At 44.8% G+C, this 19,033-nt stretch overlaps 1 protein-coding gene across 1 annotated transcript in view; it reads right to left on the reverse strand.

Annotated features, from left to right (window-relative positions):
- Positions 1-719: 719 nt before the first annotated feature.
- babam2 (BRISC and BRCA1 A complex member 2) overlaps positions 720-19,033 on the reverse strand; it is a 102,483-nt gene continuing 84,169 nt past the window's right edge. Inside the window, exons 8-12 of the mRNA XM_083792880.1 lie at positions 15,274-15,373; positions 6,685-6,755; positions 6,284-6,366; positions 5,547-5,700; positions 720-2,815 (exon numbers count right to left, since the gene is read on the reverse strand). Coding sequence (XP_083649006.1) covers positions 2,752-2,815; positions 5,547-5,700; positions 6,284-6,366; positions 6,685-6,755; positions 15,274-15,373 — 472 coding nt within the window. The 3' untranslated portion in view covers positions 720-2,751. The remainder of the gene's footprint in view (positions 2,816-5,546; positions 5,701-6,283; positions 6,367-6,684; positions 6,756-15,273; positions 15,374-19,033) is intronic.

The following is a 19,033-nucleotide window of genomic DNA, read 5'->3' on the forward strand; positions in this document are numbered from 1 at the left end:
TCCGCACTATAGTTCCAAACATTGGAACTATCCCATTGAGATAGAATAAGCACTTCCGCATTCCATTGTTACAATGGGAGTCAACGACTAGTGTCACCGCTCTTACTAGATTACTCTGCTAAAACCTACCTGAAGATGTCTAATCCTAACCTCATTAAAACTGGGAAAGTTTATCTGTGCATTATTTTATATTATATATTGATATATTATTATCATATATTTTACGTGTACATTTTCATTGATATCAAATATATTATATTTATTATTAATATTTTATTTATATAATTTTCCAATATATATATATATATATATTAATTTTTTTAATTGTTTTTCTTTATCTTTTTGGAGCTGGCCTCAAAGCCAACCCAGAGCTTCTATTTTGAAAGAAATCCCGGCGCTGATTTTGTTAAGGCCAATTTTCTGAATGCTATTTTTACATTTTTCGTGTTGCACGAGAACCACAGAAAATGTCCTCGCAATGTCTATTTCGCACACACGCACACGCACACACACACACACACACACACACACACACACACACACACACACACACACACACACACACACACACACACACAGTGTGCCACATTAGGAGGCATAAATGCTGGCTTCTCTGAAGGCGTGGAATATCAAACTGACGCTGATGCCCCCAAAACAGGAGAGACGAGACATCTCTAAGACAGGGAAAAGGAAAAGAACACCTGGTCATCGACAGAATAATCACTTCAGGGTTTATTATTCTGGACAGAGAAGAAACAAAAATATGACTGAAGGCAATCCCCCCCTCCACTCCAGTAACAGTACAGTACACTCAATATGTCAACCCAATGACATCACAGCATTTTTAAAGAGAACCATATTACACCTAAGCAGTGGTGGAAAGTAACTAAGTACATTTATTTAAGTATTGTACTTTTTGTACAATTTTGAGGTATTATTTTTACTTTACTTGAGTATTTACAATACTTTTACTTCTACTCCACTACGTACATCTTGGATCCAAATATTGTAGATATACAAGGCAAGCTCACAAATTGCCGGATTGTTTCAAATTGTTTCAAAAGATTATTTGAAAACTTGAAATAGGACAATCTGCACAATGGCTACTTTTACTTTTGGTACAGACGTTTAACTTGTAACGGAGTAGTTCTACATTGCAGTATTGATACTTTTACTGAAGTAAAACAATCAAGTACTTTTTTTTCTCCACCACTGCACCTACGGTACTGTTGTTTCCGACATGGAGTGGCCTCTTCCTATAGTATGTAAGTACGGTTGGCCGGTATTTTCACATGAATGAGAAGCAAAGCAATAGCAGACCGACCGCTTTCTGGCACTGACCCTGCAGGAAATCACTGCGATTTACATGTAGTTTTAGGCTTTTACATACATTTTACATAACGACAAATAACCATGCATGCTTCTCTGAATTAAGTTGAGTGCCGTGAGTGAGCCTGGCTCTGTCATTTGAATGCTTGTAGGACAACCGTCATCGGCAAAAGACAAAGCTAGTGATTGTTTGGTAACAGAGAGAGAGAGAGAGAGAGAGAGAGAGAGAGAGAGAGAGAGAGAGAGAGAGAGAGACAGACAGACAGACAGACAGACACACACACACACACACACACATAACATGTATTCTAAGAGGGAGGTTCTCAACGTTTTTTGGCTGGGGACTCCCGGAAAAGCCTTGTCCATGTCTCGGAGTATGTGGAAGTGCCGCATACGCCTGTGCTTCGTGGCCGTGATGATACAGTTAAATCACTGACTTCACCTCTGTGCTTTCAACCCAGCTTTGTGGGTCTTCGACTATAACTGGCCAATCACAGTAGGGCTTTCCCAGAACTGCGGTGAGATCCATAATAGCGCGGCACCGCTTTTCAACCAAGCTTTTGCAGTTTCCCTTTTCCGTGATGCGATGGGCCGATTACAGAACGCCCACCCGACCTGCCCCCAGCACGGGAAAAAAACACAGTCAGTGGCCAGAGATAAATCGCTGTCTGCCTTCGTTCAAAAAGTACAATTTGTGTGTGTGTCTCACTCAGTTTGCACTGCCACATAGTGCATGCTCTCTAGGTCTTCTAGTACAGTGGTTCCCAAAGTGGGGTAAGGGGACCCCTAGGGGTCCTCGAGGGGGTTCCAGGGGGTCCCCAGCTAAATGATAGTCAGGAACCAAATGGACCTTTATGGGTCTGTAACTCTGAGAGTGTACAAATGGAACCAAATGGACCAGAGTTAAATTAACTTGAAATTAAACGGGTTGAGAATCACTGCTAGAGCCCTAAAAATCTTCTCTTGCATATATTTTCAAATGGGGGTCCACAGGCCAATTAGTGTCCATTTGGGGGTCCTTGACATGAAAAAGTTTGGGAACCACTGTTCCAGTACATTACGTGTCTGAGGTTTGGCCATTTGGGGTTCACTGTGTGCGAGTAGGATTTGCAGACTACACTTTTCTAGACGTTTCAGAACGCACACAAAGCAGCTTGCTCTCTGCAGGCTATTGTTAAACAAAATTGAGGTGTAATTTAAGCAAAATAGAAAATGGAGTTCACAGAGAGTCTGTGTGCGATAAGCACACCGTTATCCTCCTCTCTGTACCGTTACAGTACAGTAAAAATCACAAACGCACACGCACACACACACATGCACACACACATACGCACACACACACACACGCACACGCACGCATGCACGCACGCACGCACACATAATACAGGCACCTCTCCAAGCATGACATTATGCTAGTGAGCACTACAGTTTCCCATTGGCAAACGCTCCCTCTTGAAATTGAGGGATGAAGGTCTTGAAGTATGCCCTGGGAGAGAGACAGAGAAACAGAGAGAGAAAAAGAAAGAGGGAGAGATACTGAATAATAATTAAAATATATCAACTCAACTGTTTCTAAGCATATATTAATCACTACTGTATACACTTCATTGACTGGTATACCTCAGGGATCTATACTTGGCCCTCTCCTTTCTAAAGATATTTTTTTGCGGCTTACGCCTTTATTGATTTTTTTTTTTTAAGGGATAGAAAGTAGGCTGACAGGAAACGGGAGAGAGATGGGGGGATGACATGCGGTAAAGGCCGTGTCGGGTCCGGGAGTCGAACCCGCGGCACACCGCGACTGGATCACCAGTCCGGTGCCCAGACCGTTACGCTACGGCCTGGGCCGGCCCTCTCCTTTCTAAACGCAACTAATGACCTTTTTTTCATCTTCTTTTTCACAGCATATTCATTTAGCCAGGCCCATGGATTAGCATGCTGGAAAAATATATAGACGGAGCTACGATGCAGATGAAGCAGGTTCGCACGAACATCTCCTGGTCTACCTCTCTCTCTCTCTCTCTCTCTCTCTCTGAGATATGATTACATTTGACCTTGAGTTTTTTTTTTACCCTAATGCTAAGCGTCTCTTCGTGGGCAGACTGCTGTTCACTTCATTCCCACCAAGTTTCATCACAAACCGAACATCTGTTCAGGTTAAGTTATGATCCTCGCAGGTTGTTGAAATTCATGCATTTAGTGTTTGGTTAAGGAACGCTGTGCGTGAGCCTACTCTTATAGTGCTCTTACTGTGTGGTCTTGCACCGGAGGAGATATATTGGACACATTTAAAAAGCATTTTGACTGACAAAAAACACAGCATACAGAAAATAGTACAATTAATTAATGAATCAATGAATAGCTCTGTATAAGTAAATGCCATTGGCAGATGATACACATTGACAACCAGACACAGATGAGATAAAACAAAAATATATTGGAAGAAGAAGAAGAACACAGAGTAAAAACACCAGTAAGACGACCTGAGGGCGAGAAGCAGGTCTGGGAATACTGGCCTGCAGACTTCAGTGACCATGGGGGAGTATTTAAACCTCAACAAGTTCTGAGAGACACTGAGGTGGAAAACCATTCAGTGATTTAAAAACAAACAATCTTAAAATCACTTCTGATTCAATTCAATTCCGATCATCAAATTATTGACTTAGGTATGCGAGAACAACATGTAATTGAAAGTAAGTAATTTTTTGGGTGAACTATACTTCTTTAACTTGCTTAAATTGTTATGAATGGATTTTAGTACAGCTGGGCAAAGAAGAAATGTGACTCAAGCCAAAGACAACACCTATTCTAGATTAAGCCCAGCCGGGGGTCATGCTCGTTTGTGTGATGAGGGTGCAACACGACACCTGAATTATATCAACTAATGACCTAGGTGTAACGTAGACCAGACAATAAGGTCCGCGCTTTCATATCTATATGATAGCTCTCAATGTACAATGAGCATCATCATATCAATGGCATAATGCACACCACTTTATCCTCGACATGCTGGGAAAGGCGGTGCAAACAAGCTAACCACAAGAGTTCCTGAGTCAATACTTTATCAGAATAAATTGAATTGTCGTTATTTCAATTACGCCAACATGCAATTCTAGGTCAGTATGACAGTAGCCTCGGTACCCAGGCTTTGATTTTTGCTCGCATTCGGCTCAAAAAGAAAAGCCTGGGGAAATCCATTGGAAAATTTGGCATAGGAACTCCACTTCCTTGTATGTCGCTAACCAATAACAGTGCAGAGGGGCGTCGCTGCAAATTTGGTGACGTCAGTGTTCTCTGCTGTTTTCCACCGGGGAGGGGAGGAGGAGGGGGGCGCTCGGATCGGAGCTCCGCAGCAGCTCCTGTTTCGTGTAGCGTGTACAGTTAGGAATGTTACAACGTGTAGCGTGTACAGTTAGGAATGTTACAACGTGTAGCGTGTACAGTTAGGAATGTTACAACGTGTAGCGTGTACAGCAGCTCCTGTTACAACGTGTAGCGTGTACAGTTAGGAATGTTACAACGTGTAGCGTGTACAGCAGCTCCTGTTACGTGTAGCGTGTACAGTTAGGAATGTTACAACGTGTAGCGTGTACAGCAGCTCCTGTTACAACATGGAGCGTGTACAGGTAGGAATGTTACAACGTGTAGCGTGTACAGCGGCTCCTGTTACAACGTGTAGCGTGTACGTGTGAGCGGAAGAGGAGGGACCAAACGGGCCAACATCCTGTTATCCACATTCTATTGTGCGACGCACCCAGAGGCAACTTCAAAGGAAAAGAGGGCTTTTTACCCAGATTGGTATGACAGTGCTAAATGTTTGATACTAAACGGTGCTTAAAGACCTCCAACACAAACGTTTTGCTTTAGCCTGAAAGACTGGCATCTCGTGTCCATCATGAGGGCAAACTCAAAGTAAAATGCACGCTTACAAGGTAATACTACTAATACGGCTATGATATAAAAAGCTAAACTACAACAAGGTCTTAAATGTTCCTCTTTTAATGGAAAGCAGTACGGATGGTTACCCTTCAGAAACCTCTGCAGGACAACCACTGAAATAGGGCATTCTTTACCAATCCGTAACCCTGCGTGTTAAAGTGAACGCGGATGGCTTACCTTCATAAATGCTAATGTTAGCTGGCACAGAAAGTATTTTAATCATGACCTGTTGTGGATCAGGGGCCCCGACTTGAAAATCTTAAAAAATGTCCACTCACTTGGCCCTCTTGGCCATTTCGTTGCCGTCCCAGCGCGGGCTGTACGGGTAGGCCTTCTGCACCTGCGAGTACAGCTGACCGCTGCTGGTGAAGTGGTACACCGACTGGAAGGTCAGCGTGGGCTGGTCCCTGGGGAAGTACAGCGGGAGGTCCACTGACGGCCGGGAGAGAGACATTGGTTCACTGTTAGTATAGGGATCATGTCCCGATCACGCTTCTCTTGCTCCCGATCAGATTCCGATCATTTTGATTTTGAGTATCTGCCGATACCGATTATTCCCCGATCCAATATTTATATTTTTATAGAACACTTGCCAAATCACAATAGTACAATATCCAAAATCACGGACGATATCCAGTCTAATATCATGATATGGATATAACATTGATACTAGGGATGTATCGGCCCCGACTGTTCATCAATTTTATAATCCACTTGTTTTCAGTGTTAGTTATTCAATTATCGTCTCTTACTGTTCTGCAACTTGTTACAGTATGTGTTACTTTGGCAATGTAAATAAAGCAATAAAGCAATTTGCTAGAGAGAGACAGAGAGATAGATAGAAGGGGGTAGAGAGAGAGAGAGAGAGAGAGAGAGAAACACAATAATGAAAGAGATAATCTGGGCAGATCAATGAAACTGAAGGTTTGTGCACATGTTTTGATTGTGTGTGTGTGTGTGTGTGTGTGTGTGTGTGCGGCGCGCGTGCATGTACGTTATTCTGAGACTAACATACCATGGACTAGAAAGCAAAAGTCTTTCCACATGAGTAGAAGGGTGAGCTTCGTGAATCCCTCTGCATCATACTCCACCACCCCCCTGAAACCAACCACACACACACACACACACACACACACACACACACACACACACACACACACACACACACACACACACACACACACACACACACACACACACACACACACACACACACACACACACACACACACACACACACACACACACACACACACACACACACACACACACACACACACACACACACACACACACACAGAGAGAAACAGTGTCTAGTCCACACATTGATAGTCAAAGTACGGTACATGGCAGGAGTTCTATGATATATTTTTGTATTCACTCAGTGGAGAACAAAGTCCTTGCTGGCCGACTCACATTCCAAAGTGGCTCAGGAAGGCAGCAATGTACTCTCTCCTCTTGTGATAGCCTTGGATGACGTACTGCACCTAGACAGAGCCAAATACAAAAGTGGTGTGGTGTAAGATGTTTGGGTCTGATGCCCATCACCGATTTTGGAGAGTCCTAGGCAAGGCAAGTTTACGATAAGGTTTACATAAACATTAAGCAAAGGAAACACATTATAAAAGCAAAGTCACATGTTGAATTTAGTAAAGAAAAAAAGGAAGACAAAAACTAAACTACCGGTAAACAAAGTTAAACACCTATCTCCTTCATAGGAAACACAGATTTAAGAGTCACAAAAGGACTGTATTTTTTCAATACAGTCAAAGCAAAGTAGTAAAGAAAAGTAAAGAAGTAAACAACACAGACACACACACGTTTGTAACACCCAACATGGGTCAGTGCGTGTTGCCAGGTATGATTGTGTTATCTTTAAGTCCTAAAAAAACACCTTTGTGTGAAGTGAGGGCCGCCCTCTGTGGTTGCCACGTGACATCACTGCTTAAAGGGACACTTCACCCTTTTTGCAAAAAAATATATGTTAATGACGTTTAGAAGCTTTAGATCACTTTCCTGGGGGTATTTATGTGTGTAATATGTGGTTTTAGTTATTTTAGATTGTAGCAGTGAGCCTGTTGTCTCTGATGTCATGGACACTGGTCTCACTACCTTCCTGGACTACAATTCCCATCATTCTTTGGTGCACTGCTCCTCCTTGCGGATAGGGGGAGAGCTGTCTTACTGAGACAACATGTAGTCCAGGAAGGAAGTGAGCCCAGTGTCCATGACATCAGAGACAACAGGCTCACTGCTACAATCTAAAATATCTAAAACCACATATTACATACATAAAGCCCCCCAGGAAAGTGTTCTAAAGCTTCTAAACGTCATTAACATATATCTTTTTGCAAAAAGGGTGAAGTGTCCCTTTAAAGGGTTAGCTCGGATTTTTGGACAAAAAGCTGTATGAAATACTTACCATTAATATCGTGGTTGCAACTGTGTTTTAATTGACTGTCCGAGTCCTGTGCTGGGAGTACTGCTCTGGTTTTGGGGAATATCAAGTATAGTTCCAAGGGGCACTACAAAACTAGTGTCATTCGTAATTTTGACCTAGATCCACCATTGTAGAGCAACTTCCGTTCAACTTTGACCCCTCTGTCACATGGCGCTATCTTTTTTGTGCTGGGTAAACCTGCGCCGCATAGAGCAGCACAGTGCTGCCGCGTCGCTCTATATTGTCTGAATCCACGTTGTTTGTGTTTGTTTATGTACCAAAAGAGTGACTTTGAGAGCTTGATAGTGTAAATGTAAGTCAATGAGGAGCATATTTTGAATTATCAATTTCTAATCACTGGAGAATATTTCTTTTTTATTTCTTGTCCACATTTGGAGTTACATCATGGCAAGGTAACTACACAACCCGAACCTCTGCAAAAGTGGTTTACCATTTCATTTAAAGCAAGAATTAAAAGTCCATAGACTTGGCTGCCACATAACGTCACGAGTGGCGTCCTGTTTTATTATTACTTTTTTGCCCAGCGTTGTGTGTTTGTGTGTACAACATTTGTGATGATTTGATTGGCTGAGCACCGAATATGATGTATGATGATATTAGGGATGCACCGAAAATTCGGCCACCGAAAATATTCGGCCGAAAATGGCTAAAAATGCATTTTCGGCCTATTCGGTTTCGGCTCAAATAGGCCGAAAATATATCACCAAAACACCGGGTCGGTATAAACACAACACGCGATTGTCTTGAACGTAACCAGAGCGCTCCGCATCTACCTCTCTCTCTCTCCCAACTTCAGTCTCCCCCACACACACACACAACACACACACACACACACACACACACACACACACACACACACAGTGTCAAGTTGCTCTGTGCTGTGGCTGCGATGCGCTCCGCGAAATCTGCGAGCTCATCAACAGGTCCCAAAACATGGTATTTGTGAGCACCGCCACTGTCTATTCTTTTGTCGTATGACAAAAAATGCTCCCCAATGTCTGAATCTGAGTTTGCATGCAGGCTACGACGAACACTAGCAGTAGCTTGCTCGTTAGCTCCTCAAATTTGTTCCACCTGTGTGTAATCTCAGCAGCGCATTGAAGTGGGCACAGGCAAGGCAAAAGCAGAAGCAGAACGTCCGTGAACGTTTTGCTTAACAATGATCAGTTGTTCAGTGCTGTTTAACTTTGGCAATATGTGATACTAGAGCCTAGAGAACATGCTAATATGGCTGCTAAATAAGAACGTTTTCCCCTATCAGCTAGCATGCTATTGTGTGTGTGTGTGTGTGTGTGTGTGTGTGTGTGTGTGTGTGTGTGTGTGTGTGTGTGTGTTTGTGCGTGCGTGTGCGTGCCCACACACTGTGTAGGACAGTGGTTCTCATAGTGGGAGTTCCAGCTAAATTATAGATAGTTAGGAAGTAAACCAAGTGGGGCCGGTCTGTAACAGAGTGCAAAAATGGAACCAAATACACTCTCAAAATTTACATTGATTTTTACAATAGAAATAAAAATAAATTGGGGTCCCAGAGATAGAAATGGGAAGAAAGACAGTCAGCTATACACAGTCAACATTACAGATTACAGTATCATTACAAGTACAAGGAATGGCAATGAAATCAAATTGTATATAAAATATTAATTTTGAAGGAGTATTCATTTTTATTGTCTTTATTGTTAGTTACAACATGCCTACAATAACTTGAAGCATTTTTTTTAAAGGTAATTGCAAAAAAGGTGCCATAATCCGATTAATCGTTTAAATAATCGCCCGATGAATCGATTATGAAAATCCATAATCATGTCTTTTGCCATAATCAGGTAGCTTTACAACAAAGCTGTATTCGGCTATTCGGTATTCGGTTTTCGGCCAACTGTTTCCTACATTCGGTATTCGGTTTCGGCCAAGAATTTCCCTTTCGGTGCATCCCTAGATGATATGCATGAGATGCATGTATGATATGATAAGAGCACACCTCGCTTCACACGAGTGTGATTCTTTTTCCTTCTTCTGAAATCCAGACGAGAAGCTGGAAGCTCGCTTGTCCACTGAGCTTCCTGGGCAGGTGAGAAGGCCTCTGGTCATCTCTCTAGACAACCAGCCAGCCTTTACCGTGAAGGTGACCGGCTACATTCACCTAGCCGGAATCAACTCTAGTCGTACGCTGATATGGCATGACACCAAACCAGCGGCCATGCCAGGGAAATGCCCAGAAATATCTAAACCACCCACTAAATACACAGCGGTTGCACCTCGACATTCGGAATACCAGGGAGGGATCTATTAAAACCCATTTAAACAAGTGGGCATGGTGAGCAATGTGCAGCCATGTGGAAATCCTACCCCAATCATGCACAATTGTGGGAATTTCCCATGGGTCGTGTGAAATCAGCCCACAATTACAGGTTCAACTGCAAATTAAGACTGAAATGAGATGGACTGGTGTGTTTGGAAAAGCATGCAGGTTTTCATACTGCACAGCGCTGCACTTCACGCAGGCTTTCACAAGTCTGAATTCCTGGGGGAGTGGTTATTAAGGAACGTCTCAATGCACTAGCTGTAGTCTTGTTTGTTAGTAAACTTGCTTCCAGGGATTGACTCCGTGTACATGTGTAACAGATGAGCCAATACATGGGCAACTGGCGGCCAGGGGGCCACATGCGGCCCACGCCATCACTTGATGTGGCCCGCAGGTTAATATCAGAACATTCATATAATATTCCAATGCAAACATGACCCGCTTTAATTACTTCATTATGCAGCATAATGACTAGCATTTCAATGTTATTGCCTTTTTTATGTCCAATGTATGTGTATTTAGTTCATAACGTTAACTAAAGTAAATGCACTAAATTAAATAAAAATCACACCCGTGTGAAGTAAGGGGAGCAAATATATTAATGTCTAACTCAACACAAACATTAAATTCTCTTTATTGTTAATGGCATTTAATATTTGTGTTAGGGACAAGATGACGTACATTTTCCCTTCATTGTCAATGGCGTTTTTAAAACAAACATTGAACTAAAAACAAACTCAAAACGTGTCGCACTGACACACGTTTTGAGCTTGTAGATCAGGTATTTTTTGCTACGACAGTAATATGCAATGTGGCCCTCTGGAGTGAGTGTGGATGTATAGTGGCCCTCTACATAATCTTTTGTCGACTAAAACTAAGACGAAAAATGTTTATGTCGACTACCTTTTTCCACTGACGAAAACTAAATGGAAACTAAATGAAAACTAAGCAATGATGACTAAAACTAAGACTAAATATACTGACAATTTCTTCAACAAATAAAAACTGGACTAAAATGTTAGGAAGAGATATCCAGTATAAGTCATTGTTACAATTAGTTGCATCCTGAAAATAGCAGATATACAAGCTCACAGTGTGTGGCGCTGCGACGCGTTGTGAGCTTGTAGATTGGCTATTTTCAACAAGTGTAAAAACAGTCATTACGACGGCATCGAGGCCCGCCAAAATGCATTTTAGTCGAATAAATCAACTGTAGATTTAGTCGACTAAACTCCGTTGTTCAGTGATGGTTAGAAGACGGCATTACTGACCATCATTCAGCGTGCACCAGTGTCGTGCGATAAAAGCTTATTTAAAATCAGGCTTCGGAGGGACAACGCAAACTCCTGTCACCAACTGAGCAGGCAATTCTCTTTCTTTACCTACTCTATGATTGGGATTACTCATTCCATTCCAACCACCCTGGATTTGTGAATGACATGCAATTTTTTGAAAGGAGAAAGTAGTAATCTCTGTTACGCATGTTTTGTGACCAGTCTCGTTTCTGCAAGGACACTTAAATGTAGTGACACACACACACACACACACACACACACACACACACACACACACACACACACACACACACACACACACACACACACACACACACACACACACACACACACACACACACACACACACACACACACACACACACACACACACACAGTGACTCAGATTCCTTGTTTACACAGTACAGTGGGGGGGGGGGGGGGACACACGACCATTTAGCTACCTGTAAACAGCCGGGCCATATATAAAAGAGGCACATGGGAGGATTGTTTAGTCACTGTGTGTGTGTGTGTGTCTGTGTGTGTGCGTGCGTGCGTGCGAGAGAGAGAGTGTGTGTTTGCATGTGGTAAGGGAACTGTGGATCACTGAACTAATTTAACCACACCAAGAAAGGGTCTCACATGCCCTTTTCATATCCTATCCCATCTCCTTTTTTTATTTTTTTCTTCCCTGAGCAGTTATTTGATGTATTTCTGTATATAGTGGAGAGAGAGAGAGAGAGAGAGAGAGAGAGAGAGAGAGAGAGAGAGAGAGAGAGAGACAGGAAACAAGGACAGTTAGTGTGCAGGAAGAGGAGGAGTGACATGCAGCAAATGGAATTGAACCAGAGACTTGCTGTCAGTCAGGCATGTGGCCAAGTAGTGGTGAGCGATATATGGCGAAAGATATCGTCGAGACGATACAAATGTCTCCACGATATGTCGTTTCAGAGATATTGTACACATTGTGATACAGTGAATGCACATTCAATGATTTGCAGTGCTATGAAATAATTTATACTAATGTAGAACGATGGCTACCCATCCTATCCTATCCTCTCATATCCTATCCTGACCTATCCCCCAGTGTCAGTTACAGGGAACGTAGTCATTCTAATGGCTGCCTGGAAGTTTGAGCGATGAAAGATAGGAGAGCTTGTTCCACAGGTATTCAACCACCCGCACCTCCATTCAGTGTGTGTGAGAGAGAGTGTTTGTGTGTGTGTGTGCGTGTGCGTGTGCGTGTGCGTGTGTGTGTGTGTGCGCATGCGCTCCTGTGTGTGTCCCCTCAGGGAGAGTGATGCAACAGGGCCGGAAGTGCTTCCTGCTGTGCACATTCAGCCAGACACCCACACCTCTCTAAGGTCTCACAATTTCATCATTGAGCGACTGATAAATCAATGACGACATAGTTTCTGAAATAGCTTCACATAAACCTGTAATAAACGTCCGTTAATGATTCATTTGAGAGACCTAAATACGAGATAGAGACCCTAAGCAACGTTTTGTTTTCCTTTTTGTTTTTGCATAGAATCTCGCAGGCGTCTGTGAAAACCCCTGTGCTCGCTGCTGTGTTGTGAGAATGCCCAATGCCCTTGGAGAAAACAAAATAATCAAATAGTAACAAGTGCTGTGCTCCCTGCAAACAAAATATGTCTGGTATGTCAAATACCAGTCCGCATGACTCCCCTTTTCACCCTCTTGTAGGACACTTAACTTTTCTCACCAATCAGGTCAAATAGCTAAAGTGGATGGCAAAAAACAACAACAACAGCCAATACAAGTGCAACCACAGCCATGAGTGTTCTGTACCAACTACCTACCAAAGGCAACTAGTATAGCTTACCCCCATAGTGGGAGCGCATTTTGAGACTGGCAAGGCGTCAGAATGAGACGGGCCCCAAACACAACTCTGTCCGTCCCATACCAGATATACTGGCTGATCTACCGGCTGCTTCCCCCAGACGACCAGGTTAATGAACCAGTGACACTAAAGGGCTGCTGGCTGTCTGCCTACTGCAACACGCGCGCGCACACACACACACACACACACACACACACACACACACACACACACACACACACACACACACACACACACACACACACACACACACACACACACACACACACACACACACACACACACACACACACACACACACACACACACACACACACACACACACACACACACACACACACACACACACACACACACACACACACACACCCCTACTCTATTATTTAAACACATCCCCCATACTGCATGTGTGACATGAGCAGGTTTTTGGTGCCTTGAATGGTTTCCTCCACCACCAGTGTGTGAATGTATGAGCGAGTCTCGTTGCGTGTGTGTGTGTGCCTTATTCTCTCTCCCTCCCGTCGCTACCCGGGCCAGGGCGCGGCCGCCTTCTGACCGCGGCGCAGGTGAGCAGCCAGCGCTTGGCAGGAGATGTGGAGGAGCGGCGCACGCAGTCTGCTGCCAAGGAGACCAGTGGGGGGAGGGGGGGACGGGACGACGACGACACTGCATGCGCTCAGACAGGAGTCAGGCTTTGGGGGGAGGGGGGGGTCAGGCAGGGACACGGAGAGTGCCACGACAGGAGCATGCAGCTGTGGCACAATCACTTCAGCAGGGGTCACGGAGTGGACGTGTGCTCATGTGTTGTGTGTGCAGGACAGGTATAGGTATAGGGGTGGCTCGGGTGAGGGGATTGTGTGTGTGGGTTGGGGTCGGGGGGGACATAGTTAAAAGCCCCACGATTTGTCACACACATTGTTGTATGCGAGATTTGCTCTCCGCATTTGACCCATCTCTTGGAGTGGAGAGCCACAGCCGTGCCACGCTCGGGGAATCATCTGTAGTTGATCTGACGCACCGATTCAAAGTAACCTTGATTGATGCCGAGTGCCAAGCAGGGAGGCATCGGGTCCCATAACTCCCATTCTTACGACGGTCTTTGGTGTGACCCGGCCGGGGATCGAACGCCGACCTCCCAGTTTCAGGGCGGACACTCTGAAACACAAGGCCACTGAGCTGGTAGGGTGCACACTCTGACCACAAGGCCACTGAGCTGGTAGGGTGGACACTCTGACCACAAGGCCACTGAGCTGGTAGGGTGGACACTCTGACCACAAGGCCACTGAGCTGGTAGGGTGGACACTCTGACCACAAGGCCACTGAGCTGGTAGGGTGGACACTCTGACCACAAGGCCACTGAGCTGGTAGGGTGCACACTCTGACCACAAGGCCACTGAGCTGGTAGGGTGGACACTCTGACCACAAGGCCACTGAGCTGGTAGGGCAGACACTCTGACCACAAGGCCACTGAGCTGGTAGGGTGCACACTCTGACCACAAGGCCACTGAGCTGGTAGGGCAGACACTCTAACCACAAGGCCACTGAGCTGGTATAGGCGAATCAAATCCACCGTCTGCGTTCCCTCTCTACCTGTCCAACCTGCTGCATGCAGCGCTCAGGCGGCCCGCGGAGGTTAGCCGGTACGCCCACGTTCAGCGAAGAACGGGGGTGCGTAGTGGTGAATGCATATGCGCACACACGCACACACACACACGCACAGCGGCTCGACAGCGAACAAATGTTCTTGAGGGAATTCAAGCATCGCCGTATCAAGGCCAACCTAAACTCGAGCACAACCTGGAATTTGAATGTGCGACAACAGATGCGCACACCCCCACACATGGAGAGAGAGAGAGAGAGAGACACTGTGAGAATTGTTCTTACACTGTGTTCGTTGCAGTAATAAAGAGCAGCTACACAATTACACAGAAGAATACTAATAAATGGAGGAAAGAACTCAAAGACCCTGACACGAAGGCAACTCATCAACTCATCTGCAGAAAGAAATCAACATAGTGCGCGCACACACACGCACGCACAAGCACACACGCTAGAATAGCACAGAAAATAATACAGGTTGTAGTTTGGCAAGGGGTTTTTCTTTTACCTTGTTGGTGAGCAGCAGGCACACTTGAGGGACATAGTCGATGAGGCAGCCGCCACCAGGGAATGCTGGGATATGAAGTGCAGAGGAGCCTCCCAGTGCGCTGACGATGGAGCAAAGAGGACAACCATGACATAAACAAAATAAAACATAACACTCCAGATCAATGCATCATCATTATGCCCCCTGTATCTTTCCTCGACATGCAGGAATAGGTCCTTTCAGGGCCGATATGGATTGATTTGACAATTAGATGACCGCTCAGTGGCCTTGTGGTTAGTGTCCACCCTGGGACTGGGAGGTCGGGGTTCGATCCCCGGCCGGGGCATACCAAAGAAATTTATACCCAGTGCCGCCTTGCTCTGCATTCAGCATCAAGGGTTGGAATGGGGGGGTAAGTCCCTGCGACATACTCTCTGGCCCAGTCTAGTGCACTGGGAATGATTGTTGGGCTGTGGAGCGAACCCAGGAAGCCAATACCCACCGGCACATTAAACCTGGTGCACACACACACACGCACGCGTGCACGTGCTGGTTGTGCAGCGGTGTCGCACACCAAAACTAGGTAACCTTCAAGCTCACGGATGCGCCTATGAGCCTGTAGATCACCCACCTATACAAAAGTATAATAAATCCTGCTTTTAGCTTGTCACTGTCCGTATACGTTACTTGATAATAAAAGGAGAAAAACAGAGACACTTGTGCCCTCGGCTTGTTCGTCTTTCCCCTCCATTCGCGCTCATTTATTCCTCTGACATCCTTTCCAATGCTAGCAGCGTGCAGTTAGCTGCGTTCGTTGTCATTAGCAGCGCGATGCCGGCTTAATCAGGAAAAAAAACACTGCTGCTCTTCAATGACTAACCGAGCGAAGCAGTCATTCCCTTGTATTTCCTCTGCTCTGGGGCAACAATGAACGAGGGAAACCCAGGGGGTGGGGGGGCATATTAGAGGTATTTAGTAGCGCTCCTTGGGCTTTTTTATATGCTTCCCACTCTATTTTTATCTTGCTCTTGGTCGCGGTGCTTGCTTACGCACGGCGTGACGCTGTGCGTTTAGGGGTGCTTTTTTTTTTGTCATTTTAATCGCAGTGTTGGAAGTGACTGCCGTTTACCGAGGCTAAGCAAGCATAGTGTGAATCATTGCAACGCTATGTCGCAGGGTCAAAGGTCATGCCTCTATATGTTGCGGTGCGGCCCCCGGGGCGTCGTTCTCTTATGCGATGACACAGTGCATGATGTTGAAATAAACAGGGTCATCTTGGTTGGGTGGAGATATGTACTGTACGCATTTAAAGGTGAAATACATCATTGAGACAGAGCCATGAATCCAACGTATCCCTCAGCCGCCGGATTTAGAGTTTCTTTCCACACCGTCGGGCAGAGCCGAAGAGTTTGATCAATCCTCAAGGGGGCCCGTTTCCCCCCCCCCCCCACAGATCCAAGGATCTGCAGGACAGGGGGAGGAACACGCAGGCATGGCAGGAGAGGTTCTGGCCACGATGGAAACGGGAAGGAAGGCGGTCCCACATGTAGCTCGTAGTCACGAATGACGCAAGAATAATTGAAGTTATGCCACCAACATTTCTCATGTTTAACCATCCCCTACCTGGGCCCAGGATTGCATCATCTTGCGGCATGACCTCAAACCACAAAGGCTTTTGGGAAATTATGATGACCCGCCAGGGGGTCAGCGAAATGATGAACTGGGCTGTGCCTCTGATGGGAAGAGGGCGGGTCCAACAGAGTGACTGGACTCTGTCTCAACTCTGTGTGAAGGCCTGGCTGAGAGCAGTGTTGCCAGATCTTGCGAGAGAAATAATAGATGCCTGAGGAAGGTCAAAGGACCGAAACGTTGCATATTTTGGACATTAAATAACAAGCTCTTGAAGCAGCAAGTGACAGTGTGCGGCGGGTCTCACTCCTTCTCTACGCAAGAGAAATAAGCAAACCAGGTATATATAAAAAACGCCAGAATGAAGTGACTAGGCCACAGATCACACATCCACATTGCAAAATGAGTATTAAATTGGGGGTCCTTGAAATGAAAATGTTACAGAACCACTGGTTTAAACAACATTCGGGAAACTACATATTTAGTCACTACAAGTCACTTGTAATAAGCAGACTTGGCAACACTGCCAAGAAGTAGCTCTCCTCTGGGGGAGTTAGTGTTTAAAACACCAATGTCGTGCTCAGTTTAGTTTGTCCTCCTCTGGCGTTCCTGGGAAGTTTTCTAAAAATCTGCTAAATGTTGCTGAAGGCCACAAGTCCACCCTGCTTCTGTCTAACAAAGTGTAAAAACGGCCAATGTGTGTTTTTTTTTTCCTCATTACTGTTGGCAAGTGCAATCATCCAATCCACTAAGGCTAAGCAACTCAAAGCAAGGGTGAATACCAACCATTTGCCATTTTGGCCATTTCTATGGAGTAAGGCGCTACCCACACTTGCCGTGTTGCTCATTCCAGGAATGCTTAAAAGCTATACCTCATTATAAAGGTGACTAATCAATGATGAAAACGATATAAAATATAACACCAATTGGTATTATTAAAGGGGAGAAATAACCAACCAAAGTTATGTTTCCGAACTTTTTGTGCCGATTATTAATACAAACATGTTGGAGCTTTCCTCACAGAAAAGCCACAAGCCGAACTGTCAGAAAAATCTGTTTGCCTTTCAAACAAGCATGTTTTGTTTTTTCAAGAGCCACTATTCGAGCAGCATGCTACAGTAAGCTTTGCGCTGATGATTACCATTAGACTGTGCATTCCTCTGTGCATCAACAATGGTCGATTCAAAGTGGCTTTACAGCAGTGTGGAGAAGAGCCTTTCAAAATGGAAATCTAAATGATGGCCATCATCATCCTCTACACCCACCCACAGATCTAAGAATAGCCCTGCGTATCATTCAGATGGAAATGCCGACAAGAGGCGCACAAAACACAGACGTTCGATGGTAAATTTGATGCACTCATCACTCATTTAAGTGAGTGGCGGACGGCGCGAACAAATGCGTGCATTTGTCATTCTAATGGCATGCCTCGAAAATTACCCATTTGAATTTGGACCAATTAGTCACCGACATGCTCCTAATGTCTGCACGAAACAAGGCGTTTTGAGGTCCTCTGAACACCGGTTGTTTGTACATTTTGCAACAAGACGTTTTTGAAGCCCTCTGAACACCGGTTGTTTGTACATTTTGAAACAAGACGTTTTGAGGTCCTCTAACATCGACTGTTTGTTTGTACGTTCTGAAACACAGCTCAAAGTGGACCAAACATCAGATGACCCGGCCTTGGACACACTGATCAGAATGAGACTTTTACATTTACTCAATTAAGTAAACTATGCATGCGTTAGAGCAGTGGTTCCCAAACTGTGGTGCGTGCACCACTTGTCCGCCTTCTAGGGGAGGTAACAGGGGTGCATGGCCAAAAAGGTTTGGGAACAGCTGCGTTAACCCATTTTGGACTGAGGTCGATTAAAAGAAAGGCTTCTAAATCCTAAAATGTTTCTGCAAAAACCTATGTTTCTATGTCAGTGGTGCTCAACCTTTTTCATGTCAAGGACCCCCAGAATTATCTCTATTGGGCCACGGACCCCCAGTCTCAAAATATGTAGTTCCAGGGAACCCCCAGAAGAAAATAGTTTACCGTAGTTAAAAATGTTCGCTCTGAAATATATATTCAATGATTTGTGCAACATTTTAATGATTTTTCAAAAATAGCAGACCTACAAGCTCGTAGCGTGCGAGCTTGTAGATC

This window comes from Protomyctophum parallelum (genome assembly GCF_964188405.1).
Source record: "Protomyctophum parallelum genome assembly, chromosome: 20".
NCBI classification, from domain to species: Eukaryota; Metazoa; Chordata; class Actinopteri; order Myctophiformes; family Myctophidae; genus Protomyctophum; species Protomyctophum parallelum.